Source organism: Stegastes partitus, unplaced genomic scaffold, assembly GCF_000690725.1.
Source record: "Stegastes partitus isolate 25-593 unplaced genomic scaffold, Stegastes_partitus-1.0.2 Scaffold4, whole genome shotgun sequence".
NCBI classification, from domain to species: domain Eukaryota; kingdom Metazoa; phylum Chordata; class Actinopteri; family Pomacentridae; genus Stegastes; species Stegastes partitus.
In genome coordinates, this window is record NW_007577735.1 from 1,086,564 (window position 1) to 1,112,185 (window position 25,622).

General features: G+C 39.7%; 2 protein-coding genes across 4 annotated transcripts; one reads left to right on the forward strand and one right to left on the reverse strand.

Moving 5' to 3' along the window:
* Window positions 1-1,513: 1,513 nt before the first annotated feature.
* On the forward strand, window positions 1,514-5,890 carry tnfrsf9a (tumor necrosis factor receptor superfamily, member 9a). 2 transcript variants are annotated; one of them, XM_008278523.1, is made up of 7 exons: window positions 1,514-1,886; window positions 2,480-2,599; window positions 2,718-2,852; window positions 2,933-3,005; window positions 3,139-3,242; window positions 3,331-3,498; window positions 3,637-5,890. In XM_008278523.1, the coding sequence occupies exons 1-7, from the start codon at window positions 1,751-1,753 to the stop codon at window positions 3,750-3,752; spliced, it is 852 nt and encodes a 283-aa protein (XP_008276745.1). In that variant the 5' UTR covers window positions 1,514-1,750; the 3' UTR covers window positions 3,753-5,890. The 2 variants fall into 2 exon arrangements, with proteins under 2 accessions (XP_008276745.1, XP_008276754.1); XM_008278532.1 differs by having other exon boundaries at window positions 3,334-3,498.
* A 451-nt stretch (window positions 5,891-6,341) lies between these two features.
* On the reverse strand, window positions 6,342-25,622 carry ccdc187 (coiled-coil domain containing 187). 2 transcript variants are annotated; one of them, XM_008278504.1, is made up of 13 exons: window positions 25,299-25,622; window positions 24,642-24,734; window positions 17,416-17,478; window positions 16,416-16,554; window positions 16,126-16,216; window positions 10,865-10,943; window positions 8,890-10,248; window positions 8,263-8,384; window positions 8,095-8,163; window positions 7,873-8,007; window positions 7,654-7,748; window positions 7,478-7,572; window positions 6,342-7,395 (listed from the first exon to the last, which is right to left on the reverse strand). In XM_008278504.1, exons 2-13 carry the CDS (start codon window positions 24,688-24,690, stop codon window positions 7,247-7,249), a joined length of 2,445 nt encoding a protein of 814 aa, XP_008276726.1. In that variant the 5' UTR covers window positions 24,691-24,734; window positions 25,299-25,622; the 3' UTR covers window positions 6,342-7,246. The 2 variants fall into 2 exon arrangements, with proteins under 2 accessions (XP_008276726.1, XP_008276735.1); XM_008278513.1 differs by lacking the exon at window positions 8,890-10,248.

A 25,622-nucleotide genomic window follows, 5' to 3' on the forward strand; every position in this document is an offset into this window, starting at 1 on the left:
GTCATTCAAATGTCATATGATGATGATGATGGTACTTTATAAACGTGACTCAGCACACAGATCATGTGGAAGTGATGTATGTCTTATGCCCTTCATTTTCAAGTGGGACTTCAACTCCATTGTCATGTAACCTTAAGGACTTCAAGGGTGGGAAATGTAGTCACCTAACATCTCATCATTACTCAGTGAATTTCCCAGTTTTCCAGAAGTCAAAGCCTTACTGTCAGGAAATATCAGTTCCCCTTTCCAAGGAAATGAATGCCACTAATTTTAAATGGGGATGGACAATCACTCAACCAAAGCATCCAAACAAATGAGTAACTTTAGATAGTGCTGCTTTCATTTCAGCACACTGGGTACTTTGCACTTTTAATTTCAGTTTTATCTTTATGACCATATTGCTGTGGTTTAAAATTTAAAAAGGGAATTAAAAGCATTATTCACCAGACTGACAATAACAATACCATCACATGATCAACAGTGAAGGGGAAATTTGTAACTTTTCAGTGCCCTCTAGCTACATTTGTGACTCTTGGCATGAGTAAATCATAGGTTTTAACGAAGATGACCTCAGTCCTCAATCCTAGACTTCCTAAGTTCAACATAACGAGACATTTTCTCAATTTCCTTTGCAGAACATTAAAACATATTTTTTTTCTTTTAAACAGTAAGATTAAAAACAACAACAAAAGAAAACATTTTACTTCTGTTGTGTGATTTCTTGTGGTTTGTGTTAAATGCATTCCCAGTGGCAATGACTAACACAGTTTTCACACAAACAGGAAAGTCCCTCCTCACAATGTCACAATTTGAAGCTTTTGTTTACCAAACTGCACATCCCAAACCCTGTGAAATGAAATCAATTATAATAATAATAACAATACATTTTATTTAAAAGTACCTTTCTGGACACCGAAGAACACTGTACAGAAAAACAGAAAACAAATAAAATACAGGCATCAAACTAATACAAGTCCAAACAAGTACAGATGTTGCAATGAAATTTCAGTCAGTATACTCAAATTACTCAACTTAAGAGGATGTAGCAACCATGAAAGCCCTTATATGTTGGTTGTAAAATAACTGCTAGGTAGTTTCATTATCAGCCTCCCAAAACTAGTTGAGTCAAAGCCTTCATTAAAAATCAGTAAAAGTACTATGTTGATTTTTTACAAATATACTCCAGAACAACAAGTGAGCTACTATAAAGTAATGCTACTGCACTGGTAATGACCTACTTTATTCCTATTTATGACACAGCAGCTTCTTTTCCTCCTTTTTTTTCTTTTCTTCTTCTAATTAGATTACAAAAATGATTAGAATTAAATGCAAATGTGCTATAGTTCATCATTTGTCTGGGTTAAAGTCTTTAAAAAAAAAAAATTCACTACAGTTAATGTATGACAACATGAGTGCGTAAGTGTGACAAGCTTAGGACACACCCCCAAGGAAGAAGAAAAAAAAAAAAAACAACACTATGAAAAGCCTGCTGAGCTAGTTGTGTGGTTGAGTTGTGTGTTGAGTTTTAAGGTCACAACACTCAGAGAGTTCTTCATTTAACATTAGACCCCAGAACAGTGCTTTAGGTCGAGGATTTAATAGACTAAAGCTACAGGTTTAGATAAATTAAATCACTCTGTCGGGGGGAAAAAAAACAGTACCTGGACTATTTCTTGGATTGGATTACCTGAAATCTCTCTTGAAGTGCCAGTATCTTCCTTACCTACAAGAGTGGAGGGCTGACAACAGAATGGCAGTGATCCTGTGGATGATGAGTCTCTCTCTGCTGATGCACGGCTGCCTGTGCAGCCCTGGACTGATTACAGGCGGCTGCCTGAGGTGGACACCAAGTGGACAAGAAGTCTGCTGTGAAGCCTGTCATCCAGGTAGGCAATAAAGAAAAGAATAATGATAGTATTGGGTTTTTCTGAGCACAGATACGTTTATAAATTTATAAATATAAAGGGAAAAGCGTTTTTGGATACATAGCACTGATTAAGTAGAACACTGTACTTCATGAAACCCTATACTTACAGTGTACTGTACATTATATATAGTAGGTGAAGGAATGAGAAATGCCCACTTTGTTCATATTATTCTGAAACCGTGCTCTTATCAATGGATGTGAAAAAAATAAAAATCATATTCCATTCTTTAGGGAGTTCCTCCGTGGTGGTTACATTTAACCAACTATAGTTTCAGTGGTTTCTCACCTAATCCCACAACAAGGAAGTGGAGGATGCTGCTCATATATCCAATAGTTTGAAGCTATCATGCCAGTCTTTAACTTCCAAGTGTATTTTTTGATAACTGTAGCTGCTAGAGTGAAGAACTCTTTGCTTCTAAGTACTCTCATGTGTTGCATCTCAAATTAGAAACTATTACATGATGTAGCTAATGTGCCTGAAATTCTCTCCTGCTAATCTGACAAGCATTTACAGTGAAGCTGCCTGTGTGTGTTCTGTGTGCATGTTTGTAGGACACCGCCTCGTCAAAAAATGCGGTCTAGACCCAAAAGAACTTTGCACACCTTGTGAATCCGGGAAATTCATTCTGAACCCCAAAGCCGAAAGGTGTACCTTGTGTACCCAGTGCATAGGTATGTCAGCGTGTTGGACAAGTCACAGAAATACATAAAGCATTTCCTTTGTAGTGCATTACAATCTGAACTCATCTGTAAATATGCAAAGTTACGATTCATCTCTGTGTATGTTTAGACGCTCAAGTCTTGGTGAAAAACTGCACAGCCACAAGTGATACAATGTGTGGCTGTAGAAAAGGACTCATCTGTGGGGATGCTGACTGCAACTTCTGTGTGGAGCCGTGTGGCAAAGGCCAAGAACCTTCTGGTCGTAAGTAAAACTACAAATAAGCATTCCTTTAGCACACGCTGTATGTAATTACAAAGTAATCTGAATGACTCTCTGCACAGGTTCTTGCAAAGCATGTCCACATGGAACCTTCAATGACAAAATGAACTCAAAGTGTAAACCCTGGAGCACCAAGTAAGATATACCCCTAAGATATATGAAGACTTTCCCTGCTATTTCAGACGTTTGCCTGTTGCCATACTCACAAATATCATGAAAACCCAGAAAAGTCACTGTGATTCCTCTGTCACTCTTATTATTTTCAAAGGTGCCCCAAACCAAACCAAAAAATTGAAGTGGAAGGAGATGCGTTTAATGACATTAAGTGTGGTAATGCTTCGATTCCCACAGTGATCCACTCAAAGAAACCTGGTAGGACATGATTCTGTTCCCTTAGTGTCCTGGTCCTTTAATTTTTAATTATATTTCAAACCATTTATAACTTCCTTTTGTTTTCAAGCAGATGACACAGAACAGGCCTGGCCAATGGTGTTATCTGCAGTGACCAGTGTAGTTTTGATGGCCTTCAGCATCATCGTCATCATCATAGCGGCTATGAAAATCCTCAAGAAACGAAAGAAGGTTGACAAGCCAATCAAAAAAACACCCGTAATTAGAACCCCTACAGGTAACTTTTATCTTAATTCATTACAGATTTACCTAACTGCAATGCCTCAATCATAATTATTACATGTGGTATTTGTCAAACCAATCACAAATACACAAACATTATATTTGTCTCCCTGCTCATCTTTTTCTGCTTTAGATGATCCCAGGACTTTAATTGCAATAGAGTGCAGTTTCCATGAGGCTCAGCAAGAACAGGGCAGCAGCTCTGAGTCACTCAACTCCAAGGACTCCTCAGAGCAGCTCATTGCATGAATGGACGAGGCTGGAGAGTCACACTGTAATACTTTTTGAGGTGTTGCTGAAGTCTGATACCCCAGAGGAAATGGAATTTGTCTTTGTGATACTGAGCCACTAGATTGAAGGATGTCTTTGTTGAACAAACGAGTTTGGTTCTAAATGACAAATAGGACACTGTGTTAAACCAACTGGCTTTTTGTTTTGTTTTGTTTGTTTTATGAGACCAGCCCAAAAATCTAGAAAGATCAGGATAGAGGTAACATTTTGCTTAACAATTACACCAGGATACAGATACAGTGAGCCTTTGATGGTTCAATGAGTAAACATACACGTGAGATGAAGGGGAATTCTCAGAGGGGAAAAGACAACATGGGCTTGACAATAGCTTTTATTATCATCTAAGTAATAGCACGCAACAAGGCTGCGTTTTTGTGTTTAACTTTCAGTTTACTTTGAAGGATAAAACGTTCCTGGACTAACAATGGAAAGCTTAAAATCATTAGACCAAGTTTGTCATTTAATGGTAAAACAACATACCTCACATTTAAGATCTGTAAAACCACTGGAAGTCATTTATTTTTTACTTTTAAACTATGTTGAAACTTTTTTTTGGACTTGTGTGACATAATACTGTAGAACCAAAGAGTGTGAATGAGTTTCATGCTGTGATATTTGCATGTGTGAGTGGTAAAACTGCTGAATGTTACTCAGTGTGAAAGTACAGTGCAGGTGGGTGTTCAGCTGGGTGTAAAAAAAAGGTCTGTCAGCAGACGGTTTTTAGTCTCATCTAATTCTGAGCCCACATATGCCTCCCAAAATAGATGTCTGATTTTACAAAGGTTCCAGTGACCTGCTGGAGGTAACTGGTGTTTACTGCTGAACTTCTAAGTATGTGACCTTAGTCATGTTGCAGCAACTAGATAAGACTAGATAAGACAGTACTGTTTAAATAAGGTTTTTATCAGGTTAAGCTACATCTCAGAAATGTATTTTTTTTTTGTTATTATTTATCTATGAATGGTTGTACTTGTAATGAAATGTGAAAATGATAGCGTAGATTACTATAATAGTGAAGGTAGAATGGGACACAGCCTCTTTCACTCCACTTAACATTACCAGGAACTACATGGACTTTCCTACATTTGCTTAAACAGTCATAAAAAAGTCCACTGAAGGGAGTTTCCCTCCATCAATAGGTAATCCTACAATATATGCTACAGTTCTGGGGAGCCTACAGGCTAATAAAAAAAATAGTCTGGATTTTCACAGAATGGTTGTGGCTTTTAATGACACACAAAGACTGGGTAGGCTTCAGTAGTACTCACTGAGCAAGCTGAGACATGCCTCTGGAGCACCAGTTTGTCGCAATGGGTTTCCCAAGAGGAATTTTTATTGGTTGAAATGTCAAGCGTCATGCAATCATGCAATCATGCACGTGCACAGATTGTCGAGTTTCCTGTTCAGTTGGGAAACAAATATGATAAGCAGCTAGCCGGTGATACATATCACAAAAATTTGATTCGGGGTCATGTGGAAAACCCCCAAGAGTCTTGTACTGAGGGTTACGTTTGCTTATCTTCTAGTGCAGTGGAGCGGGCAGCAAGAGCAGGACAAATGTTCTTTTTTAATGTATTTCTTTTTTTTTTATATATCTATAACTGTAGCAGATGCATGTTTCTTTGTAAATGGAACTTTTGAGAAATACTAGGTGTGGGTTTACAGCGAAAATGTGAACCCACACTTATAGTAATGTGTATGTATGAGTCACAACTCCCCCAAATGCAGTTTGTTGAAAGTTCACTGGTGTTGCTTTGATAAAAAAGTCATCACAATACAGTCAAACAATAGTCACACAGCAACATATTAGAACTGTAGCACTTTATTTCACCAGGCAACTGTTACCTAATTAGTATGATGCACTTCTGGATTTAACTTTCTGTTATATGTTTTTGATATATTTTACTAACTGGGACTGTACTGAATGCATTCTTTTAAACTGTACTTTTGACATTTTTAAACACGCAATAAAAAAAACATACACATATATTTTTTTATTTGTTGCATTTTTTAAAGAATAGCTGCATTCATAGTGGCCTAACTAGACAGTGGCATATTGCATTTATAAAAAAAAAAAAAAAAGATAACCCAAAAAAGTGTTATAAATGTGGAAGTAATAACATAAAGAAAATAAAATCAGAGACCATTGAGTATTAATATGTGCATAAAAATCTAATCACTGCTGTTAGATTAGTATTCAGTATTAAGAATAACTTAATACTTAACTTAATGGAATAACGTTGACTGGTGTCATACTTTTGGACTGGTAAAAACTCACTTGGCAAAATATAAAAGACGTCATCTGTCTAAGTTTAAAGACGGTCTTTGGTGTTGGATTTCGATGACTGAGACGGAAGCTCCAAAGCTTGTAGTAGCCTGTAGTGAACGTTGGAACTTAGAAAATTTGTTGTATACAGTCGTCCTCAAATTTATTCATACAATTACATTAAAGAAAAGGCAAAATTCACAATAGTCACTCAAATAACTAGAAACTGAAAAAAGCAAGAATAAATATATATATATATATATTGTATTTATTATTACTTTTGTAAATTTCAACTTATTTAAATGACAGCTGTTATTTCCTTCTTTAATGGGAGGGTATGAATACATTTGAGGACGAATGTATACTGTCAAATGTCAAGACATCAGTTTACCATCATAGTAAATGTGCTGTAGGTTCTTTAACAAATGGGAGTTTGGTGTACAAAAGGTTAAATATGTTAATTTGATTGTCACTGTAAAACTTCAAACTTGATTGGAACCCTGACAAACTTGACCAAACTGGCTGACACTAAAAAGGTGGATGACTTCCAGTAGCCTGGAAACCACCCATTTGTTCAGATTCAAGAGTTATCACAAGAACTTCTTGTTTTGTCTTCTTGGAAAATTCAAATGTTGGTTTTACCCCAACTGAGAGGTGATATCAAAGTTTGAATATTACACTAGATTTGACCAAATGTGAAGTGAATCTAAAGTAGTATCCTGTAGATCACTTGGTCAATTCCACTGTTGTAGAAATAAAATTTAAGCACAGCTTGTGGTGTGCAGACATTTTTGGATGCTGACAGTATACTGCTTGACTATGTAAATAAAGATAAATAAAAGTTACAATTACTGTCAAAAAAAAAACAAACAAAAAAAAAAAAAACACAAAAAGGTATATTGATTAAATTAAACACTCTATACAGAAAGAACTGAAAGAATACTTCAATGAGCGCAAATCTTCCCTTTAAAAATCATAAAGGCATGAGTCCAAAATGCTGTCATTATCAAGAAATATCCTAAAATGTCTCTTTGTTCCACTGGTCTAAAGTGCTTGTAAGGGCAGCTGGCTGAATGTTATTCCTGTCATTTTCAACCTTAAAGTAATAAGCAGTGAGAACTCTTGCTGAACTGATATTAAGTGTTTTAAAATGCATATGCTCTCCAACAGAGTACTGTGTTGGAGATTACTGTTGCTTGCAATTCTCCTTTTTCTCTTTGGGTTTACTTCGTCCTGATTTGTCAGCATGCCGTTTTGTTGGTGGGATAAAAGCAGGCTCCTCGAGGAAATCATGTACGCAAGAATGCGACACGGGAAGTGACTGAGATGAGGGACCTACAATAGAAAAAAGGTTGTGAGTGTCTAGTTATTGTTTAAACAGTTTCATTTTGACTGTCATTTTTCCTGTTTATAGTACCTGTTTGTCCCACTCGGAGGCTGTCTGTGCCTTGTCTCCTGGCTTGGAAGGTCGGGTCCAACTCCTCTGCGATGTTTCTGATCTGCTGGGCTTGTCTGTTAAATGCAGTGGTTGTAAGTCAGCATACACACTACATGCAGGACAGATGGGAATAATGTGGAATCAGTTTTTATTACGGTAGAGTGGAGATGGGGCTGGGTGGCTGGTTGTCCGGGGAACAATCTTCTGTAGGGGAAGGAAGGCCCTCTGAGTCAAGTCTTTCTCGTTGGACCTGAGGGAGTGGACAAAGGAGCGTGACTCACTTCATCATCACCACTCATTTCTGAGCTGACACAACCGTCACCACTGGCCACAATGACGTGCAGTGTTTTTTAGAATCTTTACAACACATGTACCTGTCTCTCTCTTGCAGCTCGTCTGTCATGGTGACTGATCATCGCTCGGTGCTCGCGCCACGATGCTGGCCCTTCGAGCTCACGAGATCTACGCTTGGACTTAATTTCCTGCTTCTGCATAAAATGTGCAATTTCCTAGTGAGAGAACACAGCCAGATATCATTGCCCCAGTTGATCATAAACATGGGATTGTTGGATTGTGACAACAGCTCATCCTCGTACCTCATCTTGCGCCACTTGTGCTACTCTGAAGTCTCCTTCTGGATAAACACATGGAGAGGGCTGGCCGTTCTGTGGGAACAAGACAGTGAATGTAACAAAAATAAATAAATAAACTATGAAAAAGACACTAAACGTTTGTTCTTTTGCTAGCCTCCTTGGATCGCTTACCCTCCTCAACAGCTTCTCCTCTTCCTCCTGCAGCTTGCGGGCCAGCTCTTCATCTTGTAAGACCTGTTGCAGATCCCCCAGATCTAGGCTTGTCTCGCTCGGCTCTGGTTGCAGCGATGCTCCTAAGGGTGAAGTTTGACAGTGTCAAATCTAAAGGAACTGAAGCAACTTGTATGACAAAGAGCATAAGTGTTGTAAAAAAAAAAACACAAAAAAAACATGAAGATCAGTGATAAATCACTCAAGTGTAGTGAAAGAGCATGAGAGAAACAAAGGAAGATGCCATTTGGAATTGCACCAAGAGATGAGAAGACAGAGAATGTAAGTCATGTTGCTTTTGAAAGAAACTCCATAGAATTTATTCTCTTAGAGCAGCAAGACTGAAAGACTGATGATACAGAAAAAAGATGAGAATGAAAGAATACAGTGAGGAATATTCAGGACTACTGGAAGAGAAGATATGAAACAAGAAATGTCCCACTTCTGTAAGAGATCAAGTCATTACTGAACCCAGTGTCTAGATTAAACAATGACTGAAGGAAGATGAGAGGGGCAGATGAACACAGAGTTATAGAGCACAGTGTTGGAAGCTTTCCCTCTGCAGATCAGAGCAGGACTGGGTGTTACCTGCTGCCATGTGCATTGACCTATCCCTTGTTGAACCCCTGCTGCTGAAGCTTTGGCTATGCTGCAGGGCTCTTCGACGGGGACGCTCTCCTCTCCTCTGCACCTCCTGCTCCTCCTCTGAGCTTAACCTTTCTTCTGCGGTCTTGTGCCAATGCCTGCGTTCACTTGTTGTCCTCCTGACTCTGCAATCATTTGCACTCCTCTCTCCTCTCTCGTCATTGTTAGTGTGTCTGTGCTCTGTCCACCTTCCACTGTGTCGGCGTTCTTTGTTAGCAAGAAATGGGTCTCTACTACTAATCTCATAAACCTCTCCATTATCGTGGCGCTTGTCTCGGTCTTCTCTGTGATCTCTCCCACCGTTCTCTCGGTATGACAATCTCCTCCTCTCCCTGATATCTCCATGGAAACTGTGCCTGGTGGTGGCAGCTCTCTGGAAGGCTCTCTGATGTGGTTGGGAGTCGCCGTAGGAGACCTCACTCCCATGAAGCACCTGACTGTCTCTGCTTTGAGGCCTTATTTGCAGTGGAGCCCCACTGCTACCAAATCTCACAGGCACACCCCTCTCCCTGAGGACATGGCCCAGCATCTCCCACACTTGGCTGCTTTCACTCTGCTGCCTGTAAGAGCTCCTGGTGCCTTCCTGAAAACGGACGTGTTTGTCAGGGTTGTCCTTGTAGCTCCAGGTCCTTGCTAAGTCTCTGTTGCTGTGCCTACTTCTGTCATGTAACCTGACAGATTCACTCCGACTACATCGCCTTTCTCTAACCTCAACTGACCTAGAGTCTGGATCCAGATCTCTAGTCCTGTGCCAACCCTCATGCTCCTCTCTGTGGTTCCTCTCCTGATCCTGATTCCTCTGTCTCCTCCTCGGTTGTTCACAGTATTCGTAATAGTCCTCATCCCTCTCTTCTCTTTCCTCCTTCCAGCCTCTGAACTCATTTGGGAAGCTGCTGTGAGAGCAAAGACTTCTGTAATTTCTCTCTTGTGGCTGATGTAAAGATGCCCGCTGTCGAGTAGGTGCTGTGTTGAGTCTTTCATTCATTCTCTGGAACCGGGCACAGAGCTCTTCAGAGAAATCTGTGTCTGACTCCTCTGAATTTTCACTCAAAGGCTCTCTCAGTTCACTCCTGATTTGCCTAATGAAATCTGTGTGTCCTTGATTTGACCATGAAGTAGTGTTTTTCTGGGCTGCTACCCCCCTGAGGGAGTCAGTCTGAGGCCCATTTAAGCCTGAGTGGTTATGAGAGGTGGAACACTGCCACCTGGTGGTAGTGGTAGATGAGTACTGCTCCTCCCCTTGGTGAGGGCTGCTGAGTGCATGCTGGTGTGAGGATAGCAGTGGAGGGTCTCTGGTGCTGCCTTTAGTAACGCAAAACATGCAAACAGAAAAGCAGGGTATCTAGGTGAGTCTGTTAGTGGGTACTGTTAGACAAGTGCAGTTAATGATGAGTTAAAACATAACATTAAAAATAGCTCAATGTCACTTGGGTAAGAGCACTTATCAGACAACTTATATAAATCTTTGAGACACAGCTAACACATTCCAATACATTTTGAGATTGGAAGTACGCCCGACAAATGTACAGTCATGCACGAAGGACGACAGAAACGAAAACAGGTTATGCATTTAATTCATTCAGAACAAAACATGGCACGGAGATGATGACAGTGTAATACCTATGTCGGACATGTTTTGTTCATGCTCTTGTCACATCTGTGGAGAATGACTTAAATACAGCAGCAGTAAGTAGCAGCAGCAGAGTAAAGCATGTTTAGTGAGAGGCTAAGTCAGACCTAGGCGTCCTACTGATGTGTAGCAAACATACACATACTATACATTTGGATAAATATATCTTAAAATATCTTGGAAAATTATCTTTTATTTATTTATTTATTTATTTATTTTTAAATATTTCTGCAATATGTTAGAGGATACACTCAAAAGCATATACACAATGATATGCTTAAACTGTACCTTCACTGTGGCCCTCCAGCCCCCTGCTCCTCCTCCTGACCCTCTGCTCCTCTTCTTCCTGCATCCGCTTGGCTATTTCCTGTGAAAACATGGCCCGTACAGATTATTTATTTGTGTATTTAATCAAAAGCAGCAACACAATATGATTGTCAGTTAAATGAAGATGAATGAAGCAAAATTGACTTCTTTCATCAAATAAACAAAGTAACAAAGTTGCATGTCTAGCTCCCATTGTAGGCTCTGAGAGGAAGCATCAATAACATCTGAGCTACTTCTTAGAACACCAATTCAGCAAAATCTGTAAATAGAGAGACAATCTCTCATTGGGGTCAGTCTGTGTCATTTTGTTCAGGGTTTACTGGGACCCAAAACTAATTTCTGTAAAATATTCTGTTACTATTTTGAAAATGATTACTCGTATTGTTTTCTTTAGTTGCTTTCAGTACAGCATTAATATCCTGTTTCCCTTGTCTTGTTGTTATAGCACATGCCATCAGTAAACAAGAGATTTATTGCGATGTGTGTTAAAATATCACCAGTTTCTCTGTTCAGTGCTCATTTCAAGTATATAGGAACATTCAGTAAAACAAAATAAGCCTCTTATGTTGTTAGATTGCACCATGAATACAACATAGAAGAAACTTGTAACTTTGCTAATATAATGACAATATAAAGTACCCCATGTAGAGCAGCTTTTGTGATCCTACGAATAATTTCACATCACCACTTTGGCATACCAAAATGGCAAAAAAAAACGTTTTGTACAGATATTCGAGGCCTTAAAAGAAATGTCAACCAAAGACTGTATTTTTAATAGGAAACATAGATACGTCCCCATATGTTCACTTTCTACGGCCCAATTACCACCCTTGTTTGAAAATTATGTACTTCTTTCAATTTTCAGTGGCCAATAATTAAAATTTTGGACTCTGCTCGAGCCATTTAATCATTTACATCTGCTGAAAACAATTTTTTCTGCGTCCTCAACAAACTTCATGGCTGCAGGAGTCACATTTGTGGTTAGATGCTAAACCCTTAAAATGCTCCCCCTCCCACGGTAAGATTGAATTACAAAAATTCCCAGATCTGAGAACAGAGAAAATTGTCAAAATTCAGCCACAACATTTCAGAGACCTTAGTTTAGGGTCCAAAAAATAAGTAAGTATTCTTCAAACAAAATCAGAAATGGAGGAGCAACACTGTTATCTGGAAAAAAAAGTTTGACATTTTTCTAACAACAAAATCAATAATGAAATGTCCTGATAACATCATTCCATATTCAAAAGCAATAAAAAAAAAAATGTCAATACAAGATCCACTCACTGCAAACAGACAGATTATAGTACTGGTACACAAACATGAGATGACATGACTTCGAAAATGAGACACTATTCATGCTGTATTTCAGCCAACAGATGGCAGCATAACACAGACTGTGTAACAAGAAAGTCCCCCAACATCTGTCTGCCTTGCGATTTTAAAACCACACAGAAAACAAAATATTTTTTCTTTGGATAAATGTGTGAGATTTAATTTGCCATATCAATGAGTTTTGCTTATGTGTTCACTTTAATGTGCAAAATGATCTTTTCTTATATTGTAGATTCTGCTTAATTCATTTACTCTCACACCACATTGCCTTAAAACTACTCAGCTCTTTTGATCGGAAGCGACAACAAAAATACTGAAAATTAAGAGCGACAACTCAACACAAAGCCAGCTGTAGGTGGCCAGTCCAACTCTATGAGTCAGAGCTGTGACTGACCCAATGGAAACGAGGAGCCCACATGAAGGACAAACAAACTTTTCATGTCCTTCATGCTGAACTAACAGAAGCAGGTCAACAGGACTGTTTCACTTGAAGTAACACCTTGTCACTGGGGAATGCTTGCTCTCACCACAGCAGCTGTACGCCTCTGCTCTCTGAAGGAGGTCTCAGCATCACATCTACTTTTTCTGGAAAGACATGAACTAATTCTGTTCTTGGCAAATCAGCAAATTCTTCCAGTAAATTCTATGAAATCTGTCTCTGTAGGCTGCATTTGCCACATAAATCCTAACTAAAAGCAAGCACAGCTCCTTTTGCCTTGCAACCGGGACGTGTGTGCGTGAGCCACTTTGCCAGCATCAGCAGACAATTAGCAGCTTGCCGTGGCAGGTTAGGTGTGTAGTGCCACAGGGATCTGGCATTTAAAACTGCACAGCCCCACACCTTCTGTTCCTTAATTAAAGACACAATCTACAGGGAGGCAAATATTTAATCAACACCTCTGATCATCCAGTCAATAAAGAAGGTAGGCTAACAGGTGTTTTAATAGTTCATCATTTGATCCTAACATAAACACTAAGAAAAAGAAATTATTGCATACCCAGTAGGTAAAAGTCAGGCTTTAACATTTAACTCTGAGTGCAGAAGTTCAAACAGTTCAAAGCCAACCCCTGTAACAGTGATGAATGACCCTCACATTCCCTCTGACCTCATACCCTCCAAACAAGGAGCTTTTATAGGCAGCCTCGTCTAAAAAGGAAACTGTGGCGTAAAGAAAAATATTGCACTGAATTGGCCTGGTGACAAAGACTGCAGGACCAGCCGGGGAGTTTTGTGGCAGCACTGGCTTTTTCCAACCACAATGGTCCTCTTTTTCTTATACAGCCAAACTTTTCAGTCAGGTAATATTATTGCAAAGTAACTCGTGTAAAGATGCACTGCGATGATAGTTTCTGAGGGGTTGTCCTTCTGTGTGAACATGGAAACAAGGCACAGATGATTGATGGGAACCATCTGGGTGCCCTGTTATGTTTGGCCTCCAGGATGAAGTTGTTTTTTTTTGTATTTGAAACATTTTTGAGAGATCCCGTGCTGTACCACAAATAAGGAGTAAATATTTGGAAAACAAAAACATCAAAAAACTAACTAACTTTTACTGATACTTATAGTTGGATTCCGAACCAGGTGGTAAAAAAACTAAACTTGGGTTTAAACAGTAGATTCTACACTTGCAGCTCTGTGAGGCTGTACTTAAGCAGAGGGGTAGTTTTAGCTAAATGCTAACATCAGCAGGCGAACATAATGATTAGTACGTTCAGACAAAACAGAAAGGATCATAGGATTTGAAACTTTCCGACAGTCCTCAAACTAATCATGTGCGACGTGGCTTCTATCAAAAACTTAACCAAACCTAGGCTTAAAAACTGTGACATTGTTTTTTTTTAGAATTGCTTCATTCTACAAGTCTCAAAAATAAACCTCGAGCACTAATTAGATTCTGTAAAAAACAACAACAAAAAAAACGCAACTTTGAAGTCATGAGTGACCCAGCTGCAAACAACAGTCACATGATCAAAATTTAAAGACCATTCTGCTGAAGTGGGCTGAATGGAAGGCTGGATTTACACAGATACAAGAAAAGTTTGGAAGCAAACTAAAAATGCAAATCATAAAATATCTACAGCATACAGAGTCACACTACAATGTGTCAATATTGGTCACACTTGAGGGCACTTGGAAAAATGTTGTCCATGTTGATTCTGATTATTTTTCATTTTTTTAACATTAAAAACCCCAAGGAAGTCTTTTGTTTGTCTAATTCTGTTCTAGACATGGTTCTGTTTCCATCGAAGTGAGGGACTTTATATTGCAGTGAAAAATGAGCCTACAGTGAGTAAAGAACAGTGAGCCAAAAAAATGCTAGAGGTTCAGAGGGTTAATAGAAAGGCCAGCCAAACTAAGGCTGAGTCACATTCTTGATTAAAGACTGCTCACGATAGTTTTCGCTTAATGTGCCTCTTCCTCAAACTGCAGTTAACGTTTTCAAGAGTGCACATCCCTTGAGACAAGATATGCACATATAAGTGAATTAAACTGAAGAAGAAGCTGATGGTTCATGTCTGGAACCAACAACCGGAGAAACTGCTTGATGGGCAGCTGACAGGTTGCGTCTCTGTTTATGGTTTCGCTGACTTTGCTCATACGGCGCTCTTATGGCACAGTGGATACATCAGAGGCCCAGAGCAGCACTTCACTGCATCTGCCATTCATTATTGACTTGGTTAGTCCTAAGAGAGAGCAAAGCGAACCAGATGATAGTCCCTGACCAGCTGGTAACAGGCTGATAATTAAATGATATACAAGTATGTACTTGGAGTAATGTAAGTCCCTGTGCTAAATGGGATTTCACTAACTTGAAAGACAATGTTTGAGCTATCCCAAGCATGTGATAACTGCAATGATTAATCTGCATTTAACTATTTTTTTTTAGCTGTCATTTTGTCTATCCTAATTTTAATCTTTAGTCTTGTAATTTAATTTTCTCTGAACCACCATAAGATGTCACCAGGTTTTCAGATACTTTGATTTGTGTGTCAAATCCTGTGTCATCCTGTCTGACACTTGTAACGCTGCTGTCCTGCCCAGGTTCGCCTTGCAAAATAGGCTGTTAATCTCATTTGGACATACCTGGTTAGATAAAGGTTTAAAAAAAAAAATCTTTCAAAGGTCCATGAGGGCTGAGCATCACTTTAAGTTTTATGTGCACCAAAGTTAATCTTGTTCATACTGTGTCTTGTTCTGCTCTGGTTACTGCCAGCAACTTGACACCCACAGGAAAGGATTTGTTCCTCTTTCAGGAGCAAATCCCCCAAAATATTTCACTTTACAAACTTTGCTGTCAAGGTTGTGTCATGTTATTATCAGAGAGAGCATTCAGTTCTAAGCTAAGCCCAATACCATGAAGCCTTTAAATTAAAAATGACAAAAACAAGTGACTGTTATAGAAATACTGATTTTCAGCCGTGCATCAGTCATGAGCATGTCTTAGTTTCCACAATATTCTAAGTAAAGTTTTGTTTTCCTTTCTCAAATGCACACTAAGCACTACACTGATAGTTTGAGTCCACCAATCACAGATTTTCCATCCACAGCTTTTCTTCCCACAAGTTTGGTGAACCGAGAACAAGCTCAAACTGACCTGTCCAAGCAGTTTCACCACATTTGGTTCAATGAATGTTGGCTTGAATTCAAACTGCTTTGTTAGCCTGAAACATGTTAGATCACTGAATATGTCCAGCAAAGGTGCTAAAATTAGATAGCAAGCATCGCTATTATAGGGCATGTTAGATTTTTCAACTGAACCCTCTCATTCATATCAAAGTACTATTTAACTGTTGAGCACTGTAAAAGAAGATTGAATGCATAGTGGATTTGCAGTATTTATGCACAACCTGGGAATAAAAACTGAGAAGAGAAGCGAGTAAACGTTCACCTCATCATCCAGCTCTCTCCTCTGGGTCTCTTCGGCGCATCGCTGGAGCTCTTCCTGAATCACACGGGCGTACTCAAAGTCCTGCTCCTCTCTGCAGAGCAGTCAGGCAAGAAAATCTTACACTTCTGACTTAATGACAACAATCAACACAAGACGCAGCGCTGTAAATGAAAATTTTAAAAATGCATAACAAATCTACATTCAGCACTTTAGGTTACATGCAGGACATGAGGGTTTGCAGGGATGTGTGAAACGTGTGAACTGTATTTTGGGGAGTAAAGTTCACCAACAGTTGTCTGGAGGCTTGTCTGAAGAGAGCACTCTGCTGGGCCCGCTGTTCCTCCTCCTCATCCTGCAGCTTCTTTGCTACACGGATGTCATTCTGCACGAGCTGATTCTTCTGGATATTGGTGGTATAGTATTGCTCGACTATGGAGGAAAGGCAGAGAAAGAGGCAGAGGGTAAGCTGTGGAGCAATGAAGAATCATGTCTGATCTACTACATCTTTTACAGCAAATAGTAATCATGTGTTACTTTTTTTTTTTTTTTTTTTAAATGTTACTTTTTTTGCCTTTAATCCAGAGGTTAGTGAAGAGAGACAGGACATGCAACAAATCAGCCATGGGTCAGACTCAATCAATGGCTGCTGCTGTGTTGAGGACTTTCAGCCCCTACACATGGATCATCCACTCAACCTATTGAGCTACCAGGGCACCCAAATGTGTTACTATTAAGCTGTTCATTACTGCTGTGTTGTTTATTTATTTGTGCCATGCCAGCTCTTGAGCATTCTTCTGAGGAATCCTGAAGTCAGATTTAAAATTATATGACACTTTGTGTTATGGCTACATGATAATGGCCAAACTCCAATTTACAACAAATACATCCAACACCTGTGCTGCCTAATGAAATCTGATACAACAGCTTTGCCATAATTTCTACTCATTTTCAGTTTTTGTTGATATTGCTGGAGAGATGATAATTCTACTTCATATTTATTACTGAAACTGTCATAAATGGTAGTAGACAGCATTATATTGAAGAACGTTCCTAATATTTGGTCCACTCTATTAAGACCCCTGTTCTACTAGTTTGTATAAGCCTTTCAAATGGAGTGCTTTATGAGTGTATAGTATAATTCTCAGCTGAATTCTTCAAGATGAGTGAAGGTAAATCCATCCACACAAAAGCGGAGCTTCAGATTGAGAGTGAATGTAGCACAGATCCTATAATATAAATTAGTACACTTGTGAGTAGTATGCAGCTTTCACATAGTAACTTTGCACTTACTCTCCTGTTCCTGTAGGTTGTGTGCCAACGCTCCATCCTCTAGCACAGCAAAACACTGGCACACTGAAACAATAGACGGCAGCAACATTTCAGTATCACACAAGCAGTTACAAAGTGTTTAAAAAAATAAATGGAGAGGGGATACAAGAGTGTTTCATAAAATCTCAGAGCTTGGTGATAACTAAAACAACAGAAAATGACAAAAGTGAGCCTTTGGATGAACTGTGGTCCAACACCCTGTCTAATTGAAAACAATAGGACACAAGCACTGTGTGTTATGATGGCTGTTTATATGACACAGACAAAGGCAGAGGAGTGCCCCTTAAAACATTAGAAAAAAGAAACCATCCACCACGCTGGCACGAATTCACTGTAAAGCACATAAAAGGGTCCTGTAAAGTCTTCATCATAACAGGGCACCAGTGTTTTGGAGCAACGTGCAAGTGGACAAAATTAGCAGTTCTCCTAAAGTCGCTGAGTTCAAGAGCAGAGCAGCAAGTTCAGCTCCAAAAGCAACAATATGACATGCTCTATTTGTGTGTGTGCGCATGAGCAGCACTTCAACAGTATAACAGCAGCCTAAGTGAGACAATCTTTACTTTTTGTCGAAATTACCTTAAAAGGAAAATGGATGTTTTTCTTTTACGAATGTGCTCACTATGACTACCAAATGAGCATGCAAAGTTAAGGAACTACCACCTGCTAACATTTATACTGGGAGGTTAGTACAGATTGTAGAGTGATATCTGTAAAGCTGTCTTAAATCCAGCGGTTTTAACTACCAGATCTCTGTATACCAACTCTGTCTGGTTGCCCATATCAAGTCACTCCGTGGCAAACTCTTGAACTAAGTGTTTCCTATCCCATGATCCCATAGTCTGGTCACCTGCTGACAGATACGGCAATAAAACATATCAGTTTCATGCCATTAACACTCCCTGAGTCTTGTCTGTTTTTCCCAGATAACCGAAAAGGCAAGAATTTAAATATAGACACAAGAATTTCATAATAAGAAATGAGAAATAATAAGAAATAATTATGCAACTATGCAAAAAGGTTTTCACAAATGAGGAAAGTCAAACAAAGAGATAGAGTACATAAAAAAAAGTTTTCACCCTCCTTGGAAGTGTTCCTCTTTTATTGGTTTTCAACATTAAATCGTAGTCAATTTAATTTAGCATTTGTGACAAGACCAAGGAAGAAAGAGACTAGTGAGGGAGGCCACCAAGACACCGATGACTACTCTGATGGAGTTACAAGCTTTAGCAGCTGACATGGGAGTGGCTGTGCATCCAACTGTACAACTACTGCGTGTTCTTCACCAGTCAAAGCTTTATGGAAGAGTGACAAAGAAAGAGCTGCCATTAAAAAAAGCTGATATCAAATCTCAGCTAGAGTTCACCAGAAGGCATGTGGGACACTCTAAAGTCAACTAAAAGAAGGTCCTTTGGTCTGGTGAGATGATAATTGAGCTTTTTGGCCATCAAATGAGATGCTACGTTTGCCAGACAACAAACACTGCTCATTATCACAAACACACCATCCCCAAAGTGAAGCATGGTGGTGGCAGCATTATGATGTAGGGCTGCCTCTCACTGCCAAATCGCACTCAAAATGCATCTACTAAACACTGACATGAAAAAGTTAATACTTTACTATTATACAATTACTTAATTATTGCCTTCTGTTTTTAATTATTTAACACTACTTCGTAAAAATCCACTTTGACATGATGAAGTCTTTACTGTAAATACTTTGTCAAAAAAAAGCCAAAAAAATTAATCATGATTCATGTTGAAAAGCAATCAAAGGGAAAACTTCCAAGGGGTCCCAATACTTTACAGATGCACTGTAGTCAACAAGAGAGACAGTTAAATTCTGTTTTGACTTGGAAACAATTTAAAACTTAAATCATAAGGTGGTAAACGCGTACAGTTTGCTTTTAATCTGAACATTAATCTTAATAGCTCCAGCATCTGTGTGCTGTTACCGTAATCTATAAACATGTCAAGTGTTTACAGTAGTCCTTAATGAAGCACAATAGCCTGTGTGTGCTGCAGCCCATGTGTGTTTAAAGGTCTGTCAAACAAACTCAAAAGTTACTCAAGAGAAAATAAACACAGACAGACAGCTCCACTATGGCATAGATGTTCTCTCCACTTCCTCAATTTTCGAAGCCACATGGCCCACAGTGACCACACGAAAACTGCTTAGCTATCTAACTGGTCTTCAACAGGGAACCCAGAATGGCTGCCTTTTCCTACAATGGAGGCTTTGAAATGCCAAGAGAGGGATCGAGGACAGTGTTTAAGGAGAGATTTAGCTCACTCCTGGAAAGCCTACATGTTGAGCCAGAGGCAAAGCCAATTAAAAACACCTGTCTTTCTGCTAATCCCCCTGCTGAGCCTATCAGAGCAGGCTGGGTCGTGTCCGGGGAGACAATGGCCACATTCACATCCATACACCTAATGCTCGGGATACTCAAGTATTACGCTTATGAGCTGGACTGACACGTATGCAATACGTTCTTTATAATGACTTATTAAGCTCTGAACCAGTAAAAACAAAACAAAACAAAAAAACCCTACATTTTGCACAACTAAAACACTATAATTATTTTAAATGCTGAAACCATAAACAAACAGAGAATATTTCTTCATTATCAAGAACATTGTCATTACCCATCAGTGGCCACTTTATTTGGTACATCTGTCCAAGCTCAAGCATTCCAATATAACTGTTCTGTAATAACATCTACTTTTATGAGACTTCATAAATGTATTGATGATTTACAGGTATATTTCGGAAACTAGGTAACAGTTGCTGTTGTACTGCACTGTGTAATATTCAGAGATACTTGTTTATATGCGACTATAAAGAACAAAAAATTAGTGACACCAGACAATGTGTGATTTAGTCCAGCACACCACCTTTAACTGTGACCCCAATATTAAACCTGTAATTGAATGTACACATTTTCAACTGGCACAACTGTTCTCAGTTTGTTTTTTGCTTAAGGCTTCAATTGTGCCTTTTCATTTAATTTGCAAAAAAAAAGGTTCAGAACAGAAACCAGGACGTTCACTTACTAGCTGGAGATGCACTGGATGGTGCCACGAATGATGAAAACAAATGGGAAGCCTCAAAATTTATTGTAAGAGTTATATATTGAGCTTATAGTCTGCAGTACAGCTGTGACTATCTGTGTAGCAAAGTGAAAACTAAATAAAACAGGCCAGGCCTGAAGTATGCTTGTCTGTGTTTGTGTTTCTGCTAAGTGTTTGTCTTAAAAATAACCTGGGGTGTTTCTAGACTCAACATGTATTGATAACTATGTTGCTACGGTTTTTAGGTTCACGTACTATATAGTACATTCCACTTTCATTTTCCTGCATCTTATCCTACTCTAATCATGTTGATATTAATATTTAACTGTGACAAAAAAATAAAAATAGAAAATAAAAAATAGGATGTAGAACTGATTCTAAGGTTATGTAAGTCAGTCAAACTGAGGCTGTATTCTCTTGGTCCCAGTCTGCAAATGGGGAAGTGAAAAAGCTACTAAAAAAACTTGCTGTGGTGAAATTGTAAAATGCTTTTCTCTAAATCCTATAAATATAAAAAAAAAGATTGCTGGGGGAAGTATGTTTCAATCTACACAGACTCAACTGTCAAAGCTCATGGAAATCACTCAGACAGCACTAAGCCCCCAAAGGGTCTGTTTACACCATAAATGACCCCATAAGTCTACGCTGAGAGTTAACCTATACCAAAACAGACATGCATTACCATTTACACCTGTTGGGGAGCTTAAGAGACTATCCGCTAAATGGATCTCCAACCTGTCCTTATGGGTCCAGTCTGTCAATGAGAAGGGATTAAGTCAAAGGCTTGGTTTCACCCAACAGGACAAATTGACAGCTCAAAACAATTTACTTCTAAGTACAACGCAGACAGAAGGAATGAGGGAAAGATGGAAGAAATGACAGTCTGGTGTGAGTGTGCATGTGTGGGTGTGTCTGCATTGTGGGTTAACTTGTTTTTCCAAACTCCTTTAAAGTACGGTCACGTTACTCTTGTAGGGGAGGGACAAGGAGACCGTGTTATTACGACTGCTAAACAGGTTTTGAGAGACAGGGTGTGAGGCAGTCACAGCCAACAGTAAAAACATATGTCCAGTGTGAATCCAGGCACTCGTCCTGTAAGCTTCTTAATGAGGGACTCTAATAGGCCTGTGTCTGTTTCCTAAGAGGATAGTAAATCAAAGATCCAGCAAACAACAGAAACTGGCTGCGGCTCTGGAAAACTAGAGTCTAACAGGGGCAACACTGCAGACCGTAAAATACTAGCCGGCACGAACGTATAGCATTATGTTTTCCACCAGTTTGTGCAGACTGTTTGTACAGTTAGACTAGGAAAGATGGATTTTGCAGTACAGGACACTATAACCTGTATGACCTTAAAGACAAACTAGTCAAAAGAAAGTTTTTCCTTACAAATATTCCTCATTACTGTTAATCAAACACAAAATAACGTCATGTATGACTGCCCCCCCCCCTTTTTTTTTTTTTTTACTGCTGTAACACAGTTTCGTAGGTAAAAATGCTTCCTTTGTCTTTTTAGTGCAACAGCTGAAAAACTCCCACCAAAATTAGAGAATTGACAGCCAATCATCTAAGACAGAATTATGCAGATTATGTCAGGCATCCAGCACAAGGGAGCAGCCGATCAAACACACTCCGAGATGTTTCTCTTTCATCTTCGCTGTTACTTGGATAGCAGCAGTGGCAAGTGCCTGCCAAACAAAGAAACTGGCGAAAGGAGAAAATGACAAGGGTTCTATTTTCAGCCAAAATCCCCCACCGGCCGCCCACACGCTCTCTCCCTCTCTCTTCAGTTCTCTTCTCTTCCTTGCTGCTTTTTTGCGCAAAATTTCAACCATGAAGTGCCTGTCCATCCCACGGCTCTCTCTGTTGTGTTAGAAATTCAGTGCAACTTGGGCCAACCAGCTCGTGAACTAGAACCCAGGTTGTCATGGAAAACAAAGAGAGGTGAGGGGTAATGGGACACTGGGTCAGTTGGTGAGAGTGAAATTAGGAACGAGGGGGAGGTGGGGAAATTCCTCTGGGAGCTGCATTCCCTCAGCACATCAGGCTAAATCGGGAGCAGCCAGAGGAGGGACAAAACAGGAACTGATAAGGGGGGGCAGTGAAAACAAAGAACGCTAACTTGGCCAAGACTTGCGGATGGTGAGGAAAGTGAAGGTGAGGAAGGACAAGGGGAACTCTGGCTGGAGGGAAATTGAAGCATAAACACACACAATAGGACTTTAAGTAAGTGACCCCAGTGCCATGGAGTGGGACAACGGTCCAGTTTGACAAATCTGTCTAACCGAAAAAAAAATTACACTGACCAGACAGCTGATTTACATACTACTATTGTCTTATTGACACGTTTATGGATGCTATTACTGGCTTTGTTTGTGCGCTGGGCCCTGCTCAATAAAGCATGAAAATGCAAAGCTGCACAGTGTGCCCTTTGTGTGTGGAAACAAGAGTGGAGTGCTGAATTATCTCCCTTGATAAAAGACATGCAGACCTATTTCTTTCTCATTCATTAGCATGGACATGCCAAAGACTGAGCCAACGGTCCACATCCAGGCCATGGTTTAGAAATTCCTAGTCTGTGAATGTTTATATACTTAAATTCAAGCAAATGGAACTGAAACAGAAGTGCACATTTATAGCAATGAGACAATATTGTCGCTTTGCATTCCTCCTGTAAAGCTGCATTTGTTCGGGCAGCAGGATTCTTGCAAGTTTATCTGAGGGTATATTTCATGCTAATTCTTACTTATTCTTGCTGCATACGCTGGACAGTAAATTCCTATTTGTAGTCTACGGTCCAGCGACAAAACATGCTTACATGATTACTCAGAAGGACTTTTTGAGAAACTAAACTGATATTAGACTGTTTTTTCAATCAGGTTTTGGAGCTGTATATTTGCCCTGGTCATTTTTTCCATTGCAAATGAGAATACATACAATTTATGCATTTACCCAGTTTATTAGAAACACCTTGCTAAAACTAATCCACCCATATACAGCACTACATCTTACTCTCATTAAGGTTTAAAGTGCTTTAGTGTTGATTCAACTCTTTGTGGTTGTGTTGAACTGTACACATTATGCTCACAGTTATACCTCAGTACTAATATATATAGAATAAACTAGCTTTGGACCACTCCATCTGTATCAGTGAGGGTAAGCGAAAAAAAAAAAAAAAAAACACCTCTAACAGATTTTGCAGCACAAGCCATAATCTGTATCATTTTCTTTCCCTAGAAATCATGTATCGAAAGCAGCTATTCTTTGCTCTTATCTGCACACTGGTTCTGTCGATGAAGTGATGCATCTCTGTGCAGCTGTTTGACTAAACCTGTGCGCAGAAAATTCCCTCCCACTCCCACTTTCTTTTACCTGGCATGACCTCTTCCTGAATGCATAGAACCATAGAATCTACATAGAAAGCCAGATTAGTGAAGCTTCTTTGAATAAACAAAGCTAGCTGGCCTCATGTGGATACCTCATCCTTCAAGATAGCTTTGTTTGACAGTGTGAAAAACAGCAGTACATTTCTGTCTTTAACAGCTTTGTTGTATACACTGAGTTTCAGTTATGGTGAAGTTATTATTTCATCAGTACATCTGGACAATAACTGTGACAGCTAACCCTACTGAGCCCCTCAGGTTCTGCTCATCTGACCTAGTAGAGAAACCACTGTGTTGACAGATATTTCTGTCTATCCTCAGAATAACAGATTTCAGCGTGACTCTACATCATCAGCTGCATGGAGTCAAAACATGTATCAAGCCTCCTCTTATCAGATGTGAGCACAGAGCGGCGATGCCAGTTATTTGTAGCACAAAAAACAGGCAACGGGAAGCTGTCTTGTTTTTTTTCCCCCCAGTCTCAAGCAGACGGGCACACGAGAGCGTCCTTAGCGTCCACTGTGCCGAGGAGTCCATGAAAATACTGAGTCCCTGCTGTCTGCAGTCCAGTAGCTGACCCTGATCTCTGACCTGCCTGTGGAGGGTCTCGACAAAAACAGCTTTTCTCCAGTGCAGACCACGAACAGTGGCGCATTCTGTACATACTTGTTCTGTACTCTTGTGGTCTGAACTTTGCAGTAGTATGGTGTGCATGCATGTGAGAGTGAGTATTCACCTTCTTGGACACGTGGAAGGTTGGACTGGTCGATCTCCAGCTCTGCCATCGCTGCCCATGTGCTGTCACTGCCTCATGGTGACACAGAAGACCCTGAAACAAGAAGGGGATTGTTGTAAGTTAGCATCTGCTATAATTAGGTGTTTCCAAGAGGCAATAAAGAACAAACTAGAAGAGACTTGTTATCTCTCCAATTCTTTTCACACTGTGACAAACATTCATCATGCATGTGATTCATTTATGTGCATTATCAACTAGTAATGTCATTTACTAGTGTGCAATGCCATATTTTAGGTTATTATAAACCAGACTGGTGCAATTGTATGCAAACGTCTCATGTTACATTTAGGGTCTCATCTCTGCAGTCAGCTTTACATTTACTATTACATTTCTTATATTTTTCTTCACAGCAAGAGAAGTAGCACTCGACAACAAAGCTTACAATGACAATAAAAGCTTCCTGATTGTGATTAGAGCTCAAACCTTAAGGTAACATTAGGTGAACATTTGAGGTAAGCAGGTGACTGGTTGGAAGAAGCTCCCCAGGAGCTGAAACCAACAGCAGGAACCACGAACACTGCTGCTAACATCATTAACCAGGTGTAAAGTCAACAGGCCACCGGTCGAAGTAAAAAATAAACAAAACAAACAACATACCTGTTCCCAGCTTGCTGCCCACACAGGCTGCAGTGTTGCTCCTATTCAACAAGTAGCAACATGACAGTAGCTCAGTGTCAACTTCGGAGTCGCACTTTCCCTCCGTCCGTCGGTCTCTACTGTGTCGCTCCAAAAAAAAATGTCACCGACGCGTTTTTGTTTTTGCTTTTTGTTTTTTTTCTTTCAACGGCTGAGTTTTGAAGCGGCGATACTTGTTCACCACAGACACAAAAGAGCCGTCGAGTCGTGATGGGAAGCCAGGGCGGACAAACTTCAGCCCCGCAGCCCGCCGCTCTGCTTCTTCTTCACGGCTCCTGTTCGGCG

Excerpts from the sequence above, each read along its gene's own strand:
- tnfrsf9a (XM_008278523.1), top strand. The coding sequence starts at position 1,751 with ATGGCAGTGATCCTGTGGATGATGAGTCTCTCTCTGCTGATGCACGGC. Across the intron at positions 3,006-3,138 it reads TGTAAACCCTGGAGCACCAA|GTGCCCCAAACCAAACCAAA; the intron begins GTAAGATATACC and ends TTATTTTCAAAG. Across the intron at positions 3,499-3,636 it reads CGTAATTAGAACCCCTACAG|ATGATCCCAGGACTTTAATT; the intron begins GTAACTTTTATC and ends TTTCTGCTTTAG.
- ccdc187 (XM_008278504.1), bottom strand. The coding sequence starts at position 24,690 with ATGGCAGAGCTGGAGATCGACCAGTCCAACCTTCCACGTGTCCAAGAA. Across the intron at positions 17,479-24,641 it reads CCTTCCACGTGTCCAAGAAG|TGTGCCAGTGTTTTGCTGTG; the intron begins GTGAATACTCAC and ends CTATTGTTTCAG. Across the intron at positions 10,249-10,864 it reads GCTGGAGGGCCACAGTGAAG|GCAGCACCAGAGACCCTCCA; the intron begins GTACAGTTTAAG and ends GCGTTACTAAAG.